The 18,355-nt window shown below is 35.4% G+C and overlaps 1 protein-coding gene and 2 long non-coding RNA genes across 8 annotated transcripts in view; 1 reads left to right on the top strand and 2 right to left on the bottom strand.

The window, feature by feature from the left end:
- Nucleotides 1–1,005: 1,005 nt before the first annotated feature.
- Nucleotides 1,006–8,997, bottom strand: LOC135293921 (uncharacterized). Its single transcript, XR_010356033.1, has 4 exons — nucleotides 8,862–8,997; nucleotides 8,647–8,673; nucleotides 5,399–5,445; nucleotides 1,006–1,397 (listed from the first exon to the last, which is right to left on the bottom strand). It is a non-coding gene; the product is annotated as an uncharacterized LOC135293921 (long non-coding RNA).
- On the top strand, nucleotides 8,974–16,378 carry LOC135293924 (uncharacterized). Its single transcript, XR_010356037.1, has 3 exons — nucleotides 8,974–9,828; nucleotides 10,198–10,315; nucleotides 13,401–16,378. It is a non-coding gene; the product is annotated as an uncharacterized LOC135293924 (long non-coding RNA).
- The window catches only part of DACH1 (dachshund family transcription factor 1), a 354,945-nt gene continuing 352,394 nt past the window's right edge, over nucleotides 15,805–18,355 (bottom strand). For all 6 annotated transcript variants that reach the window (XM_064408603.1, XM_064408601.1, XM_064408602.1 and 3 more), the window contains one exon: nucleotides 15,805–16,999. Coding sequence is in view for 4 of the 6 variants with exons in the window: in XM_064408601.1 (XP_064264671.1) it covers nucleotides 16,962–16,999 (38 nt within the window). In the remaining 2 variants the exon portion in view is untranslated. The remainder of the gene's footprint in view (nucleotides 17,000–18,355) is intronic.

The following is an 18,355-nucleotide window of genomic DNA, read 5'->3' as shown; positions in this document are numbered from 1 at the left end:
CAACATCTTAAAATCAATTTTTAAAGTGGTTGAGAAAACTTATATTGAATGATTTCCTTAACTTTTTCTCCTGCTCCAACCTCATACCTTTACACAAGGCACAATGTTAATGGAAAAATAATGTTTTTAGACAACAATTTGCATAGCATTTTCTAGGAGGTCTCCTTCTATTAATTTCCAGTGAAAAGTACAGAGTTGCAATTTGTGCCTGTACAAGTATTCACTTGTACATGTAAACATGTACATACTTATCTGAACTCAGAATGGAAAGTGAAATCAGGCAAGTAAACTCCACTGCAAACAAAAAGTTAAACACAATATTGAATTTAAAAAACTACAAGTAAAAAACTAACCCTACAATGCATGACAAGAACATCAATACAAGAACAAATACGCTCTTTATTCTAACTAACTGTACTTTTACAAGATGTTTGGCATATATGAGCACTTTTATTTATAAATAGTTGAAAACCAGCCACCATATTGATTGAGAGCAGTGATAGATTGACATGATTTGAGTACAGTATAATTGCCATATCCATACATTGATATAAAATGCACCAAAGAAAATCAATCTTGGATGTGGGGTATATGAGTCTTGTAAGTAGCCAGCTTAATGCCAAAACATGTTTAGTGATCTGTGTCACAGCTGGCTTACCTGCCTTCTTGTAAGAATATGTATACTTTGCTTAACATGACAGTGTTCCATGGCAAATCCATTCTGCCTCAAAAATGAATAGGTAGTGACCTGAAACTTTTGTTGTTGTTGTTTATTTGTTTGTTTGTTTAAGACAATGTTTGAGAGCCTAGTGGTCTGAAGAGTTTTGAAAGGTCAGGGAATCCCATGGATTCCCACAAGGGTTCATTTTATGAAGAAGAAAAATAATCTAAAAAGATAAAATTATGACTTTCCAAAGGCAGTTTCTATGAGAAAAATAACTAATTTATTTGGTTTCTTGGTAATGCAACGAGAAATGTATAGTCGATACAAAGTACCTGGAGAAGAATGGTTTACCAAGGAATTTTATTTGCGATAAGGATCAGGATATGGGAGAGATTGGATGAGTGAAGAGTAAAACAGAAAGCTCATTGGACTCAATGTTACAACCTTCATAGGAGAGAGATCTGGGAAGAGGTGACAATGCACAGGAAATTCTCTAAGCTGTAGTGTGGTAAGCAGTAGCACTACACGGCCTTTAAGACACCTAACACATAAATTATATGGTTTTTCCAGCCAATATGTTCTGGGTCCTCTGTACACTCTAGAACATAAAATTACTCCTTGGGTGAAATATACTCTGGAAGAAACAGAAGTCTTTAAGTTTTCTTCCTTCCCTCAGAAAGGAAGTATGGCACAGCATGACTCTTCTTCTCAGTATAACTTTGCTCCTTCGGCTCTGAAAGGAAACAGAATTTAGCTGTAAATTTGCCGGATCAGGACTTGGAATGGCAGTTGTGGGCATCACCTTCAGTGTCAGCTCAGGGTTTAGACAGTCTTGCAAAAAGGAAAGGGAGGTGGAGAAAGATTATTCTTGGCAAGATCAGTTTCACTCATTTTCACCACCACAACCACTTTGCGCTTGGAAACAAAAGTGTGTGTGCATGTACATGTGTGTGTGTGTGAGTATTATAGCAGATGGAAAAGATAGAAGTCAAAAGGTAAATCTCACTTCCTACTACACTCTTTTTTTAATCGTCTGCAATCTCACAATGCAATCAGAAGTATTCACACATAGCTACTTTCACACACACAGAAGATGGAGCTGAAGCCTGGGAATAAAGTCTTAAAGGAGATGGTGAAGGGGTAATAAAATATCCCTTTGTTATCTAATAGCTTCACTTTCTTTAAGAGGATGCAGCAGGGTTAGAAGTTATAGATAAAACTGATTCTAGAATTCAACCAAAAGCTCTACAGGGAGCTGTAGAGGAGTTTTCATATGCATATTAATTATCTACTTTTCTAGAAACAAACAATGACAAGAATTTCAGCTAATCTGCAAATCACAGCTTTCATGATTTCTTAAAAGTGAACTGAAAAAGCCCACCGCTACCCAATACTTCAGTGTTTGGGACCTTGAACCAAGATTGCAGCGCAGTGAGGAACTGAAGTCCATTTTTTTGAAAAAGAGGTGTGAAGACACAGCATGATAAATTAATCCAATGGATGAAACCACAGCCCCAGGGACAAAAAAAAAAATCTTTAATTTTCACCTTTTCATTATTTACTGAAAAAACTATTAAGGGAATAAACTAACATACTCATTTGGCTGTACTCAGCTATACAGGCTATATTTAACATTAGGATGATTTTAAAGGGGTTGTTCCAATTTCACATTTGCTTTCTCCAGATGTTATCTCTCCTTTCATACTCATTTAAAAAATACGAAAGTATTACTGATTGTGGTTCTGCTGGAATATCTTTTAAAAGTCACTCATCACTTACACAATAGTTCAGTAAAATCTTATTGCAGTATTTTGTTTGAAAAGAAATCCTCCTGAGCTCTCACATATGTGGCAAAACTAGCAAGAAACCTTCCACGTTCAACTTGTTTGTAAACTGAACAAATTTGAAAGGATGTGGAGGGGCAACAGCACAAATCCACTCTCCCAATGACCTAATGCCATGTTAGAATTATGTTCTGAATTACTCTCTAAGGTGGGGATAAGAATTTGCAAAGTTTTTCTTATTTATAATATATTCCCCTGGAGGATCTAACATTTTATCACGACAGAAGAACCATTTCCTGTCCCATCAGATGGATTCACTACAAGATCATGAGCATCACACATTCAGCAAACCACAGTGCTGGAGAAGTCAATGAATGAACATGCAGCTCTCCTACTCCTCATCTTTCTACCTCTCCACCACACTCAGTTATTTTAATGATTGCCTGAAGTGTCCATTCATGTCAAAGCATGTTATTTACTTCCCGTTATGGACATGACATTACCTCACTACATTACAAATTGAGAGAAACATATTGGCCTCCAAAGTTTAAGTATTGCACCATTACCTGTGAATAGAAATGAGTGCTGGCACTAGATGGCAACTACTTACAACAGATATTCTAAATGTAATGGACAAAGTTTCATTTTTGATAATGTACCAGAGAAAGATAAAATACATCAAAAATAGTCTACTGAAAGAATTTATCATTCACATTGTCAGCCCATCAAGTTTAGTCATATAATTCACAGGCTGATTATGTGGAAAGTCAATGAATTATATAGCTAAATATTTTCTAGTGGTTTCATAAATGAGAGAGTTAATCAATATTGTACCTGAACAGAGTTAATCTCTAAGTGTTATTACTAATAACCAAACCTTGAGAACTTTATCTTAAATAAACAGCAACAATATTAAACGACTGTACACTCAGCATGGATTTAATAAATAGAGCAGTAGCTAAAAGTAGCATCTCATTACTTTTAAGAAAAAACACAAATAATATGTTTTAATCCAGTAAAATAGTCTAAGATAATTTGATGGAGAGTGGGACCATTAGAACAGTGTCCTGAAAGAGGGAGGGGAGATGGATATCTGGTTTCAAGAGCTCTAAACTGCCATATGACTTATAAGTCTAAAAGAGGTTTAACCTACACTCCTTGATAAACTGCAACTGTAAGCTGATCATCTATCATATACATAGACAGTATGCACAAACTGAAAAAACAATAATTGGATATAAAGATAGTTTTAAGTTTGTCAGTCTGTTTCTATCTGAAACAGAAAATTTTTCTTTTGTTGTCATTACTCATTCCTGATAGAAACTCTTCCTATTACCTTACTCAAGGTAATTGAGTAGCTTTTTAGTTGCTTCTGTAGCTTCAAATGTGAAAGAAATTCAAGAGATAAAAAGTTCATGATTACCATGAGACTCACTACCACAGTAGAGGTACCTAAGAAAGCATTTTCAGAAAGAAGCTGACTGTCTTGGTTCCGCCAACCCAGGACACTGACTAAATTAACTATACAGCTAAAGAAAAAAAGGATGCATTTCCTAGTCTCAGCGAAAAATCACAGACACCTATACTTATAGAATTAAGTTGAGAAAATAAGATTTTCCTCAGAATATTCCAGAAAAACACCTGTGTGACTACAGGGTATTTTATTGGGAAGACTGATTTATCATGTGAAAGTTAAATTCTTAAAATGCATGAACAGGAATTAACTTTTCAAAGTTATCTCTTAGTTCTACATAAGATTGTTGTTGAAAAGTATTCCTTCACTTCTAGCAGGGAAAATGAGAAACCATGACCAAAAAAGTGTATAATTATACAATTATTTATTTGCATTATTTTGTTTTTTACATCTCAAAAGGCTTAATTTTTTAAAAATGCAATTTAGGCAATAAAAAAATTTAGAATCCTGTAGAAAATTAAAAATTCCAATTTCCTCCAACTACCCAAAAGTCTTCAAAGAAACCTAAAAAAAAGACCAGATGTTGTTGCATTCCAGAGCTCACAATTGTGCCCCTCAAATTCTGCACAGCAGATACATGCAAACTTATGTGACTATCATAAGCAAAATGAGGAAACCACAAAGGCATACAAAGATGTGGTGGACCCTCTTACTGGTGACACTAGAGGGCTCAAAAACTAGTTGAAAGGATTCACATGCAAAGGATATGAAATCCTGGGAGAAGTTTTGTGGGACAAGCTAGTGAAACCAAAGTGCTTCCCAACAGCTCTTACAGCAATTCCCAGGCAAACCTCATCTCCTGCCATAGCTGTTGGCTAAAAGGTACTCTTTTGTTGACTAATAAAGACAAATAGGTACCTTCACAAGTGATTCATCTAATCCTAAAAGAGGCACCCAAGGGTTGATAACACATGATTTATTATTTTGAGGTGTGGATTTTGTCCATTGGCTATAAATAGGTCTATATGTAGCTCAAATTTAACTTTTAGCTATCCTAATTTAGCGATAATAAATTTCATAGTTTGCCTCCAGACCTGATCCATGAAAATTGTACTGAATTGTAATTAAGTTGTAACAAACAATTATACAAACCAGAGAGAGTTCAATAAATTCAAAGCACAACTCTCTGCATCGCTGGTCAAAACAGCAACAAGCAAAGCCAATAACCTGCTGCCAAGTAAAATTCCAGAGTTTCTTTGATCTTTATCTCAAAAATTTTTTTTGCAAACCTGCAAATACTCAGTATTCAGGTCAGTTTAGATGTTACTGTGACTGGTGTATCAAAATCAACTCTTAATTAAATCCATAGAATGATCAAGCAGAAGTCAAGAAATTAAAACAAGAAATAAGCAGAAGAACCTCTGAAGGCAAAATAAGTACAATGAAATAATTATTCAGAAAGAGTTTTTTTTCAAAATTAACTGTACAAATAAAGAATAACAAAGAATAATAGAATGGAGACTTACAAGTCCTTACATTTTCAAAAATTAATGCAGGCAACGCTGCTGGCATGGTTCCAAAATCTGAAAAATATTTATTATATAGTTTTGTCCTCCTCTTTTATAATGAATTCACAATTAAAGATGTTGTAATTATAATTCAGACACTGGCAAAATACATTCTGTGGTGTTAACCATTGATAGATTTGTAAACAAAAGCAGCTGGACTGGAATTTCTTCAAGGAAATATTTACATGCCAACAGTTTATCAAACTGAAAGTCTGCAGATAAATCTACACATGGGCATTAAGTTAATGACAATAGCAACGGTGATTCATATTCTTAGTTGTAGCTGCTTTGTACTGCTACAGCTGTAAAAGAATAAAACCTGGAAGGAAAAAGGATAAGGAGGCAGGCTAGGGTTTTACTCCCCTGCCTCCTTTCAAGGTTAGAACATTTGTTACATTATACTGAAAATAATGATTAACAATAGGGCCATTGTCCAAGATTCTTTCACCTCTAAAGTCCAGATTTCTGGAGGTATGTAACTCATTTAGGATGCAACTAAGGGCTTCATGGGATTAAACAAAAACACAAGTGTCCAGTGAATTTTTAAATAGATATCCATGCAGTTTCAAATTCCAGTACACAACAAAGTATGTCTTGGAAAAACTAGGCATACATGTGTTTATTAAATCTTCCTACCACTCCAATGTCAGAAAACATCAACAGCTGTTTTAAAAAATGTTACCTGCTTGATTCCTATTCAGTAGGCTCAATCTGCATGCCATTATCCAGGTCTTGGGACTTAAAGGGAATAACACTCTAGAGAAAAGTATGAATGCCTACACCCTACAGAAAAGCATGAACACCTTCCTATTAGTATGCATTTGTGGGACATCAGTACACCTTCCTATCAGTATCCTTTTGTGGGAGAGTGATACATGGTTGTAACTCCCACCACAGTATCTCAAGAGTTCCAAACAGGATCCTGAATTCAGTATATGTATCTGAATGGAAACACACACACAAAAGAAGAGAATTTAAAATATTGGAAAAACACAAGAAATAGATTGTTTTTTTAATCTCATGGCAGTAGGGTGCAAAAATTTTAATAATTAAGATTTTTTATTCAAGAGTAATTCAGAATAAATAGGAATTTCTCAAAGAAACTGTATTTAAAGCTTCTTTCATGGTTCAGAAATTCATTCTTTGGAGGATATTGATTTTAAGGAAAACTAGGGGTATCTGAAAAGAAGTCTTAAGTTGGAGCATCCCATTCCTTGCTAAGACTGAAAGATCCCTTAACTGTTCTTGCAAAGTCCTTGGAAGTATCAGTGAAACACAGTGAACTGGGAACAATATTCACCCAGTAGAAAGAGACGCTGACCTATTGGCTGGAATGGGAGAAAAAAAACTTGCTTCAATGACAGATATCTTGGGGCTGAATCTTTCTTCCTTTCGTCTCCCAGACAAGTGAGTATCTGAATAAAGGGGCAGCTAGTGGAGTAGAGACTGAAATAACAAAGTTGAATTCACAATGGCAGCACATACAGGTGACTGGACCTGAGTGCAAGCAATTCAATTTGCATGTCACTGGGGGTTAGGAAGGGTTTGTGATTAGCTATGACTGAGAAGTCATGTGTGGGTTGTATGCTAAAGCAAGAAATACACTGGTAAATTATATGTAATCACCAAAGTTCAGGAACTCTGTGTCCAAACAGTGTACAGCAATCTTTTTATGTCATTCTCTCTCATTCTTCAAAGTGAAGCTGTCTTTTCAAAAAATCTTCTCAGCCTGACCCATACTAGATGCTGCACCCCTCCAGAATTGTAAATAATTTCAACCTCTTTGCTTGGTTGGTTGTTTTTAGAGTTTTTTGCTTGAGATGTTTTTTGGTTTTGTTTTGGGGTTTTTGTGTGTTTTGTTTTGTATGGGGGTGTTTTGACCATGTTTTACTAAAATGAAAGGAAGACTGTGGCTGTGCCACATCCTAGGACATCCTACTACATACATTCAGGGTGATTGTCTTGCATAAGTAATGAGCCCTTTCCATGTCCTGGAAAACTCTATTCTAGTGAGTATATAAAGGACAACACTTTTGCATATGCTCAGTAAAATCAGTAAGGAAAATCAGGAGGAATAAAATGTGAGCAGTTTGTACACATTGACCTTCTGTCTCTTTGCGGGTGTTGGATCTATTGCACACCTGCAGAAGAACCACAGGTGGTGGAGGGTTAGCAGGTAAAGCACTGACTCAGAGAAAATGGCAGATAGAATCAGCTGTGGCCAAAGTGCTCTCCACAGTCCTTGCTAGCTCCTCTTCTGCCTTTGAGCAGAAAAATACTCTGTCAGCCAAGTAAATACCTGTGTTGAACTCCCTGTGGTCTGCAGACTAATAAGTTATTGCCCTATCTGCCCTGGTTACTACACTGCTAAAGCCTAATCAAATATGAAAAACTGCATAAGAATTTTCTAATGTGTATTTTGGAAATTATACCATCTAGGAAAAAAATAAAGTACTAAAAAATGTTATTGAGTTGAGAAAGCAAAATGGAGAAGAACTGATGAAACTTGAACACTTTGCTTTTTATCTGCATTCCTGTTAAACTTATTTCTTTACATGCAGTGATAGAAGAATGGAATGAAAATCAAAGAAGCAAGAAACCCTTTTTACCTTGAATGGAACAATATTTAAGAAACACATAACTTTTAACACTGAAAACTGTTTGTGATGCACAAAAACAAACTGTAGTTTTCCAAGATGTCTCCTGGCACTAATATTCTTGTTTGCCAGAAGCTCATTCACTGTGGCCAAATGCTTGCTGATTCAAATAAAAGCATCTCACCAAGAATTTGCACAATGATTTAAATTGAACTTGGCCAGCTTAGATAAAAAAAAAAGAAATTACCTAAATTGAAAAAGAAATAAACCTTACTCAAAGTACAGTTTTCTCTTTCTACCCCAAATTAAATACAAAGGAATGATATAGTGGCACTTTCCTTAATGACCACTTCTTAGATGAATATGCAGCATTTGTTAAAAGGGTGAAGTACTTTTAAACTTGAATAAAACATACAACTGCAGACTATTAGAAAAATGCATTGTACAACTCACTTACTCATGTGAGTTTTATAGAAAGGTCTAGGGTTAGCAGGAGTCCTAAGGTAAGTGCCTGTTGTTCTCACAACAAAATACACTCCTCATACAGTCCCAAATATAATCTTTCTGAATGCTGACAGTGGTTTAGTAAAGTAAAAGGAAAAGCACTAGTTATTATTACCACAATCTGTCTTCATTCAAGTAGCACCTGGAAATAAATAAAAAATTTGTGAATCAATAAATAGCTAATTGATTTAAGCATAATTTATCTGTAAAAAGATTTAGTATAGCAAGGCAGAATATCCCTGATGCCATTAATTTGCAGCTTCATAAGATGGCTCCTCAGTACCCACATGCTCAATTCAAAGACTTCACTCATGCCAAAACCTCACCTACCAGCTCCGATTTATCAGCTCCACTTCAAACACAAACCTCAGCAGGGTTTCTGGGACTTTTTGGAGACGGTGCATTGCAGAGGGCAGCAGTTCCAATCACGGAGCGTGTTTCCATTGCTGTCTGCTGTGATGCAAGGAGGAAGGACCACACTATGACATGATGCAATTCCAGCTGCACTTCCAGCACTGCATGACCTCACCATGGCATTACCAGCAATGAAGTTTCTACTGGTTTCCAGTCCTAGGCTTGTACAGAGCACCAGCTGCTGAGGCCATTTGAATGCAAGTGAAAAAATCCAGATGATATCTTTTCACATGACTAAGTTCCACCAGCAAAAGAAACTGCTTTAGGAGGCCGTATACATATCAGAAGCTCAAATGCAAGGCAAATTAATCCTTCAGAGGCCCATCTTTGCATACAAAACTACTCACGTAGATACACTTTTAATATACCTTTAAAAGACAGGAGCTAGAGGACACCAGGCCTGTCCACTTCTCAGGGCAAGTGGTAGGAACACTTGCCCAAGAAAGCATGTGGGGTGCCATGCAGGTTGCTCCTTATTCTCAGTGGGTTTACACTCCCTCTCCTCTCCTCTCCATCAGCAGAAGGCTAATACTAAACAGTTACAGCTTCATGTACGTGGGAGAGAAGTAACATGAACAAAAATACAGCAGAGTGTGCTGTTCAACCTAGCAGTAGGGCACAAGGGTGGTTGGGCTCTTGAGCTGTGGAACTATAGAAATAGTTGAGATTAGCAACTGTGCATTTTCTTATTTCCAATTATTCTTCTAGGTTATGTAATGAGATTCCTGGTGCAGTGAAATGCCCAATGCATAACTTTGTTGAACTAAGATTTTGGCTCCAAGAGGAGGTTATGCCCATGCTAGGTATCTAGGTGCTTCAAAAGGGAACTGATACATCATCATCAGTGCCCAAGGCATGTTCAGAAGAATCATGGAAACATTTAGTAAGCATTGCATACTTCAAAAATGCATTTTATTATGATTTTGAATTAGGCATGTGGATACTGTTAGAATTTATTTTTTCACATTTTGAATCCTGAAATCATTGAGCTAATTTTGTGCTTTAATTGCTACCCTTTTTTCTCCAAGTTTGTCAATAGCTTAGTTTACCTTTTGCTGTGATTTTGTTTTAAACCCATAATTCATCACTTGAGTCTTATCTTCTATAAGACACATATATGCCACATATACACTTGCAATGTTGTTGAAGGCAAATCGGATAAGATTTTACCTGTAAAAACTGAGAATTAGAACTTCTTTATTATTAATAATTATTATTATTATATTTACTGATTCTGTAAGTTCTGTGTAAGGTGTCCTATGAACCTGTTCAGCTTCCAGCACTGAAATGGCTTTCAAGGGTAATACTGGCATTTGTTGAAGCATCTGTTTCCCAGAGGTGTGCTTGTTATTGATCAGCTCACAAAGAAGGTAATACTTTATCTCTGTCCTCTTCAATTGTTAAATTGAGTTCAGATTGTTCAAGAGATCCATGTAGAAACTTATTTCTGGCTTCCAATATATCATCCCATCACTGAACAGCCAGATTCTGCAGCATCAGTTTGGTCACAGTGAACAGAAGCCAAATGGTTATTAGTTGCTTCTGAATTGAATTGAGAACAATGTCTGCTTGCCCAGGATGCTGCCAAATGAGTTTGTTTGCTGCAGCTGTATCTTACCACATCTTTCTAAAGAGTATCTTTAGAATCCTGTTTCTCCTTATTGCATCACTATTAACTTCCATCTTGATGCCTGAAATCTCCTATTTTCTGCCATCCCTATGTTCTGTTCAAAATTCAGTGGCAGCCTCATTCCTTTACCCTGCTTTCCTCACCAAGACCTTAGTTTTCATCTCTCTACCTTGCAATTTGCCCCACAATTAGCACCTCTAAACCAAAAACACTGAAAAATTGGTTCTGAAGGCAGAACTAGTTAAATATGCTTGTACCACAATACATCTTCACAGACACTGAAGCTCAAAGTCACTCCTTTTGTCTCTTCAGTTTTAAAATGCCAAATTTAACCTTGCCATACTTCCCAATCTGCTTGACAATACTTACTTGACAGAGAAGCCAACAATCCAAATTGACTGCTTCAAAGTCCTCTGTATCTCAGACTAGTAAAAATCTATACAGTTCCAAAATAGTTGGTTGCCTTGCAGAACCCATTTCAAGAAACCCATCTTACAAAAATACAGGAAGCATATTTTAAAAGGAGGATCTATCTGTTACAGTTTATAATTTCCAATTTCCTCAAAGACTGGCGAGTATATCCAAGAAAACTGCATCAGCTTACTGTCTTTAGCCTCAACAGCTGTTATTTATATTATTACACATATTATTTATTCACTTTGCCTTATATTTATTTATTGCTAGAAAATTCATCTGAGAACTGATTGACAAAGTTGCTACAGCTTCCATTCTTATTATTTAAATTAATTATATCTGGATTAAAATAGGTGCCATTTCAATCCGCTTTGTATTCACTTCCTGTATCTTCTTTCACATCTTGCTGTTAGTACAGATCATTCTTCTGGCCTCCTGATATGGAAGATCAAAAAGCTGTGAATGCTTAAATATATCACAGCAATTTCTATTCCAGATCTGACAACTGCTATTTATAGGACAAAATTTTGCTCCTTGTTAAGCTGGATGCAGAAAGTGTTATGCCCAGAAGGGCATCATGCAAATAAGCCTCGTGGTTCTAGAACCACAAAAAACTGAGTTTGGAATGGCCTCTGAAGGTCAAGCAGTCTAATATTTTTTAACTGCAGACAGTTAGATCAGGTTTCTCAGGGCCATGCTCACCTAAGGTTTGAAAATCTCTGAAGATGGAGATCCTGAAACCTCTCTGTGAAAACTGTTCTAGCACTTCATCCCTCTTATTTTGACTTCACATTTATATCCAGCTGGAAGTTTTGTTTTGGGGGTTTTGTTTTGGTTTTTTTGTTTGTTTGGTTTTGATTGGTTTTGAAATTTGGGGGGGGTTATTTGTTTATTTTTTTGTTTTGTTTTGGTAGTAGGGATCTGTTTTCTTGTCCTTCTGTAATACAGCAAGATGAACCTAGCTGTGTTTTTATGAATCAAATTTAGAGCATCTATTAACCAATTCACTGGACTATGCCAACCATTATTACTATAATCTGGATGACAAAATCATGTTTCTCCATAGATCATGTACAAATTCTCCCAAATTGCTTAGTAGTTCATATTACTTGACTTTTAGGTGAACTTTTACAAAGTTTCCAAGCACTCTGGATGTCAAGACTTTATTTCTAACTTGATTCCTTTTAAGAGCTTGAATTCCAGGAAGTCCTTGTTTCCTCTCTCTTTGAAAATGAAGCTTTTTAAGCAGGAGGCTGTAGTTTGAAATAGTGTGATACTGCTGATGGTGGAACCATCACCATTGATCAGGGCAAGCTCCTGCTCAGCAAAGGCACACTAATACATTTCTCAGTATACTATGGATGAGTTAGCAGCTACTGAAGAAATAAGTTTCACAGAACTTTTGAGCTAGGATATTTTATTTTAAGAAAGGCATTGAAAATGTCTGAAGTTTGGCCAGCAAAACTGGAAGTGTCTGTAATCAGCAGTCACGCTTGAAAATCTTGGCCTCAGTCTTTTTTTATTGCAGTCTTGTGTCAAATAACATGTAAGCACATAACAAATGAAGCAATGTTCAAGAATTTATAGAAGCTTCAACAAATAAAAGGTTTACTTTTCAGATCAAAACCCAATCTTGTATCTCTTTCCACTGCAAAAATACAACAAAAAAAAAAAAAAAAAAAAAAAAAAAAAAAAAAAAAAAAAGAAGAAGAAGTAATTCCCATTTATTTGAGTCTGTCAGTTCTTAAAGGATTTTCCTAAAACTTTAGATGTTTAGCTGCTAAGTCCCAAATTCTTCAGGATCTGAGCATAACCCACTACAAATTTAGGGCAAGATATATTAAGGGCAAACTTTCTTGGTTTTGATCTGAGTTTTGACATATATTTATTTTACCTATCACAAGGACTATCAACATCTGGCTATCTCTCAGCCTATCCAACCTCAGACCTGTTAAATGCCAGGTACCTTGCACAGATGAAGCAGCTGTTTATTAATGGAGGTAGGGTAGAACTTCTGAGGGCACAGTTCCTTTCTGCTGAAAGAAATTATTTCCTGGGATGCTTAAAAACACAGAGGTAGGTTGCTAGTCTGTTACTGTAGAGATAATTTGGGTTTCAGCATGAGCCGGACTGAGATTAATGAGTTTGCTTTTTACCCTGCTTTAGCTGTGCCAGAGTTTATAGTAGGGGAGCTGGCTACAGCGTAGCTGGGATCCTTACTAATTCAGGATATTTTAATGCAGGCAGAAGGAGACTGTGATTGCCCTACATACAGATAACCAAACTCCCAGTCAGCCAGCCAGCAACAGCAAGCTGCTGGATCCCAGGAAGCCTGTCAGTCCCCAGGCCATCGAGGAATAGTGGATGTGGGCTTATCCAAGAAAGCTAATCTCTTCTGCTGTCCCAACCAGGTCTGCCCATAATGAAAGCAGAAGGGTTCATGTAGGTATGGTTCAGAAAGGAAGAGAAGAGAAGAGAAAGGATGGGAAGAGAAGGCAAGCCAAGGCCAGGCAAGGCAGGACAGTAAGGTACAATACTCAAAATCAGTCATACCTCTCCAACTTCTGAATTTTCTGTAAGCAAAACCAATGTAGTGCCAAATTCATTCTTAATTAACAACCTTGACGTTGGAAAAAAACACCTTTTTTTTTCTCACAATGCTACCTAAAGATATGCTATGCCAATGCCTGTTTAAATGCTTAAATACTTGAGGTTTGTTAAGAAAATGTGTTTCTAAACATATTTTATCAAGTGAAGTAGATTTGAGAAAAAAACAACAGAATTACCCCTGCATTTTTGTAGTTAGAGGAATAATATTGTTTTGTTCCACCAATGTGTCTACTTTACATTGTTCAGCACAAAGCTTTGTGGAATAAGAATCATGGGAATATCACAATATAAAGGAAAAAGGTACAAATAACAGCTTCATAAACTGAGAAATGTACATAAATAAATCATGTAGATGGGGGCAGTTTGCTTAGCTGGCAAGAAAAAAAAAAAGGAAAATATGCTTGTTAAACAATAACCACAGAGTGTGCTTTTATGATGTTTTTCACCACAGTAATTCATATTAGAGATAGAAGCAGTTGCATGTTAAATAAAATCATTCAGCATTGTTCGCCTCACATTACAAAGAGCTGACTTATGTTGTTTTTAGATGCCTCCCATTAGAAAGTAAATATTCCTCTGATGTTATACATTTCAGAAAATTTAATAAAGATGAACTGTAAATAAAGTCACAGGGAGATTTCAGACAGTTTTATTAGCAGATTGTTGAAAAGAAAAGAAAATTAAATACAATAACAGTAAACGTGGTTCTCACATTGAAACCAGGCTCAAATAACTAGGCTACCATAGAAAAATTTCCAATTCTTGCATTATGATGTAAAAACAGATTTTTGTACAGATTTTGTACAACAAAATTCGTAATAACCTTTTTTCATTTTTAGAAAACTTTAAATATATAGATAAAAATAGACAATTTTCATAGGTCCTACATGAAGATGAGTATGTTCTGTTCCAAGGGCTTGCATAGAGCGCAAATATGGTTATAATATAGAACAACTAGACATTAATATCTTTAAGATTACAAAAGCATATAAACAATAACATGAGGACAACTTTTCTTCATAATCTATGCAAAAAAAAAAAAATCCAAATCAAAACCCAAAACCAAAACACCAACCCAAAACCTGTAAAACTAAAGAGGGGCAAAAAACTTCAACTTACGGTAACATCTCATGGTCTGTAATATTTACACTGTTTTTAGCAAGATTCTTTCTAAACATCCAGCTCATAAATTGGTTCCCCTTTAATCCTTAACACTTCTGTTTATGTACCAAGCCAAACACTGAGGCATTCCCAAAGGTCTTGAAAGAATATACTGTAAAACTACTAAACCTACTTACAGGTGACTCTATGCAAGGAGCAGAGCAATGGTAAATGCTAGTACATATTTCAGTTGTAGGCTTTTAATTCTCTTTCAGATATGAATGATTCAAAAGCTTGCCACAAGTCCATCTAACTTTACAGCTGTTAACCCTTTAAAGACTGCATATGAAAAAACTGGAGTACAGAATCCCATGTGTGTTTAAGCAACTATGACAATCAAGAAGGACTCATGGTTAGAAAACAACATCACTACAAAGTATTAGACAACAATATTTAATGAAAAATATTGCTCAATATTTCTTTAAAAAAATTACTGTGATGTGAACTTGTATATACATCTTTCTATTGTTAAAAAAGGATTGTGGTGGAGTAAATATGAACTGCACAAAATAAATGTGTACCAGTATTGTGAGGAAGACCTACAAACTATAGAAGCTCAGTGCTAGAGTTTACAAAACATTAGATTTTTTTTTGACAAAATAATATTAATATCCAATCAGAACTACTTTTAAAGAAATATTTGCTTTAAGTTAGGCATCTTAAACATTTAAGGTTTTGATATGTTTCCGTGTAATAAATAATATTTTATATGCATAAAACATTAGATGAAGAAAGCATAATCACAAAACTTACAGTAATAGCACTGATTCACAAAATCAGTCTTTAAAGGGGTAACCCAAAAGTATGCAAAGCAAAGAACATAATTTTTAGTAATGTAATAAGCAGTGTTTTGCAGCTTACTTCCAGTTATCAGCACAAAGGTGAAAACACATATTGTAGCTTTCATAAAGACAGTGAAAGTAACACATAACCATCCATCCCTAAGACAAGGTGGGAGGGACAATAGACTTCAACTGTATCACTCAGTTCTACGTGGAATTGGACTGATACATCAAGTGTTTGTTAGGTTTTCTTTTTTTTAGCAACATTGACGTAATATGACATTAACATATAAAAATATTTCTGGCATTTTGACTTGCTGCTCAGCCACAGTCCATTCTTAGAAGTGCACTAGTCAGGGCACTAACCAGGGCTCAATATACAAATAAAAGTGGCTGATACAGAATTCTGACTTGTTACCAGATGCTTAAGATCTCATTCAGTAATACTGTGACTCCAGGACAAATATTTACATGCCTGCATGCGTTAAAACTAGAAAGGTGTCTTTCTGACCAACAGGGTGACAAAACAATATTATCTAAAAGTTTCATTTCCTAAACTCTAGATTTCTACTGCATACATAATACCTTCCTTGTGTGATTTGTGTTATATACTGTACATGTGACCAACATTTTGATAAGAAGCAAAGTCTTTTATTTCATAAACCCCTGCCAGTTTACAATGAGAAATTATTATTTTTTTTTTTTAAATTTTATTTTAGGAAAAGAGACTTTGTGAATGGTAAAACAGTTTGTTTACATTCAGCATTTCTTTTCACTTACACAAAATTCCATTTCACTTAATGTAGTCTTACATATATGTGTTGGTCTCTTGGAAAGCATGTGGAAAAAATGTCTTTAGAAGAAAAACCCACGATCATTGTTTGAAAACTGAATGTATCATTTTTTTCTTCTTTTACCTTTTTTTTTTTTTTCCTTTTTTTTTAAATAAGAATCCTTTTATGCCCTCTACAAGTTCATTTCTGAGCTGTCTTGCTGGTTTCGGTATGGTATAACAGTCTGTAAGTGTACTTGGACACCGCTGGAAGGATCATTGGATGTGCTCAAATATAGAATCATCAGAGGAGGAGAAAGTCTGCATTCCTTGAAAAAGGGAATACTCAGCCTTGTTCTGACTGCCTGTAATTTTAGATACAATAGTCCAGCGCAGAGATGCAGATTTTAGCTGTGAGAACAGTGCTACTGTTCATTTACAAATATTCTCTAGATCTCCAGGTTGAGCCACAGGAGATAACCAAAGGAGGACACTCTTGTAGAATTCTTTACGTTTTTGAAGAACATTGATAAATGAAGTTGAGGAAGTTGGTCTGAAAACATTTTGTTTCCACAGAACTCTTTATGAGCCAATGTCTTACTGCAACGTTCTTTACCGTAGCACACGTTATTTTCAGCAGGAAAAATTCAATACATGACAGTAGTTTTCAAATAAAGTCTTCCATCTAAAATATGAAAGAGAAACATTTGCTTTATACATTTATATCTTCAAAGAATCAAAAAGAGGAGAAACCCCACAAGATTTAAAACCTCAGCGGAAGTAGTCATGCAACAAATCTGTAAAATGTCCGCTATGGTACTTTTTGTCCAAAAGAAAAGAAAATCATAAAACCTGAATGTCACCTTGTCATTTTCATCTGTCAGTGGTCAAATAAACTCTGTTGAAAATTACATGCACTTCGCAAGTTGTGAAAAATGTAACAACTTCTGAAGCTTTAATGTACGCTGCCCTCGTATCAGTGCTAGGGCACCAGGAATGTAGGTGGAGCCTCTGTGCATGTGTTTTTACTGATATGCAAACATAACTGAATAGTGCTGAACAGCAATTATTTCCTTCATGGTTGCAGAGCAAAAAAATCTTCTTGCATGCAATCGTTAGTACTCCCATCACTAAAGGCATAGCTCACACTTTCTGATTTAGCTGTGTTGTTAAATATACCATGTAATGTAACCATTGTGCACATTTGTAGCTATTTATATAGAACCCAGTATAGGATATTTAAACGGTATCAGTGAAGTATAGCCTCCTTCCCCCCATAAATGAGATTAACTGAACAATTACTATGTTAAAGATGTAAGCACGTTTCTCACAACATTTTTTCCACCCAAGTGAGGAGCATATATTTAAGTGAGATATGCGAGGGAACATGAGAAACAGTGAGCTAACCTACCCAGAAACTGTTGATCTAGAAAAATTTGAAGAGAACATACAGACACAACATATTTTCACCTAATTTTTAAGTACAATACCATTTTTTCTTCACTTGGGACATGAACACCTTATATACATCTACTTTGATAACAGCATAATGATTATTTTTTAAAAAACAGAAAGACAGAAAAGTTTCTTAGCTTTCTTTTTTTTCTACTTGTATGATAGAAAGTGTTGTTCCCATGTGAATAAAGCACATTATGAATTAATTAATCCTCCCCAGTGCATAATTACTAAACACAACTTATATTTCAGAATATAAGCATTTGTAACTACAAGCTGTATCTCAGCTTTTAAAGTTTACATGAACTTCTTATTTAAATCTAAGTAAATTCAGAAAATATTTCTAAGATTTGAGAAAGTTTTTTTTCTGTTTTAATTTTCTTAGCCTACCATTTTTATTCCAAATCAGTCTATAGAATTTTTTATTAGATCTACAGTAGAAATTAGATATAAGTGAAGCATTTGCATGAGATAACCATGTACAAATGAATGCTGAAATTTTTTAAGTGTTTGGTTATCTTTGAAAGATGTGGCATCACCTCCATGAACTTACTGTAATTGCTGAGAGAAAGAAAAGTTAACCTGA

The sequence above is a fragment of the Passer domesticus genome, chromosome 2 (genome assembly GCF_036417665.1).
Source record: "Passer domesticus isolate bPasDom1 chromosome 2, bPasDom1.hap1, whole genome shotgun sequence".
NCBI classification, from domain to species: domain Eukaryota; kingdom Metazoa; phylum Chordata; class Aves; order Passeriformes; family Passeridae; genus Passer; species Passer domesticus.
Note: the sequence above shows the minus strand (reverse complement) of the source record. Positions and strands in the feature narration are given on the sequence as shown.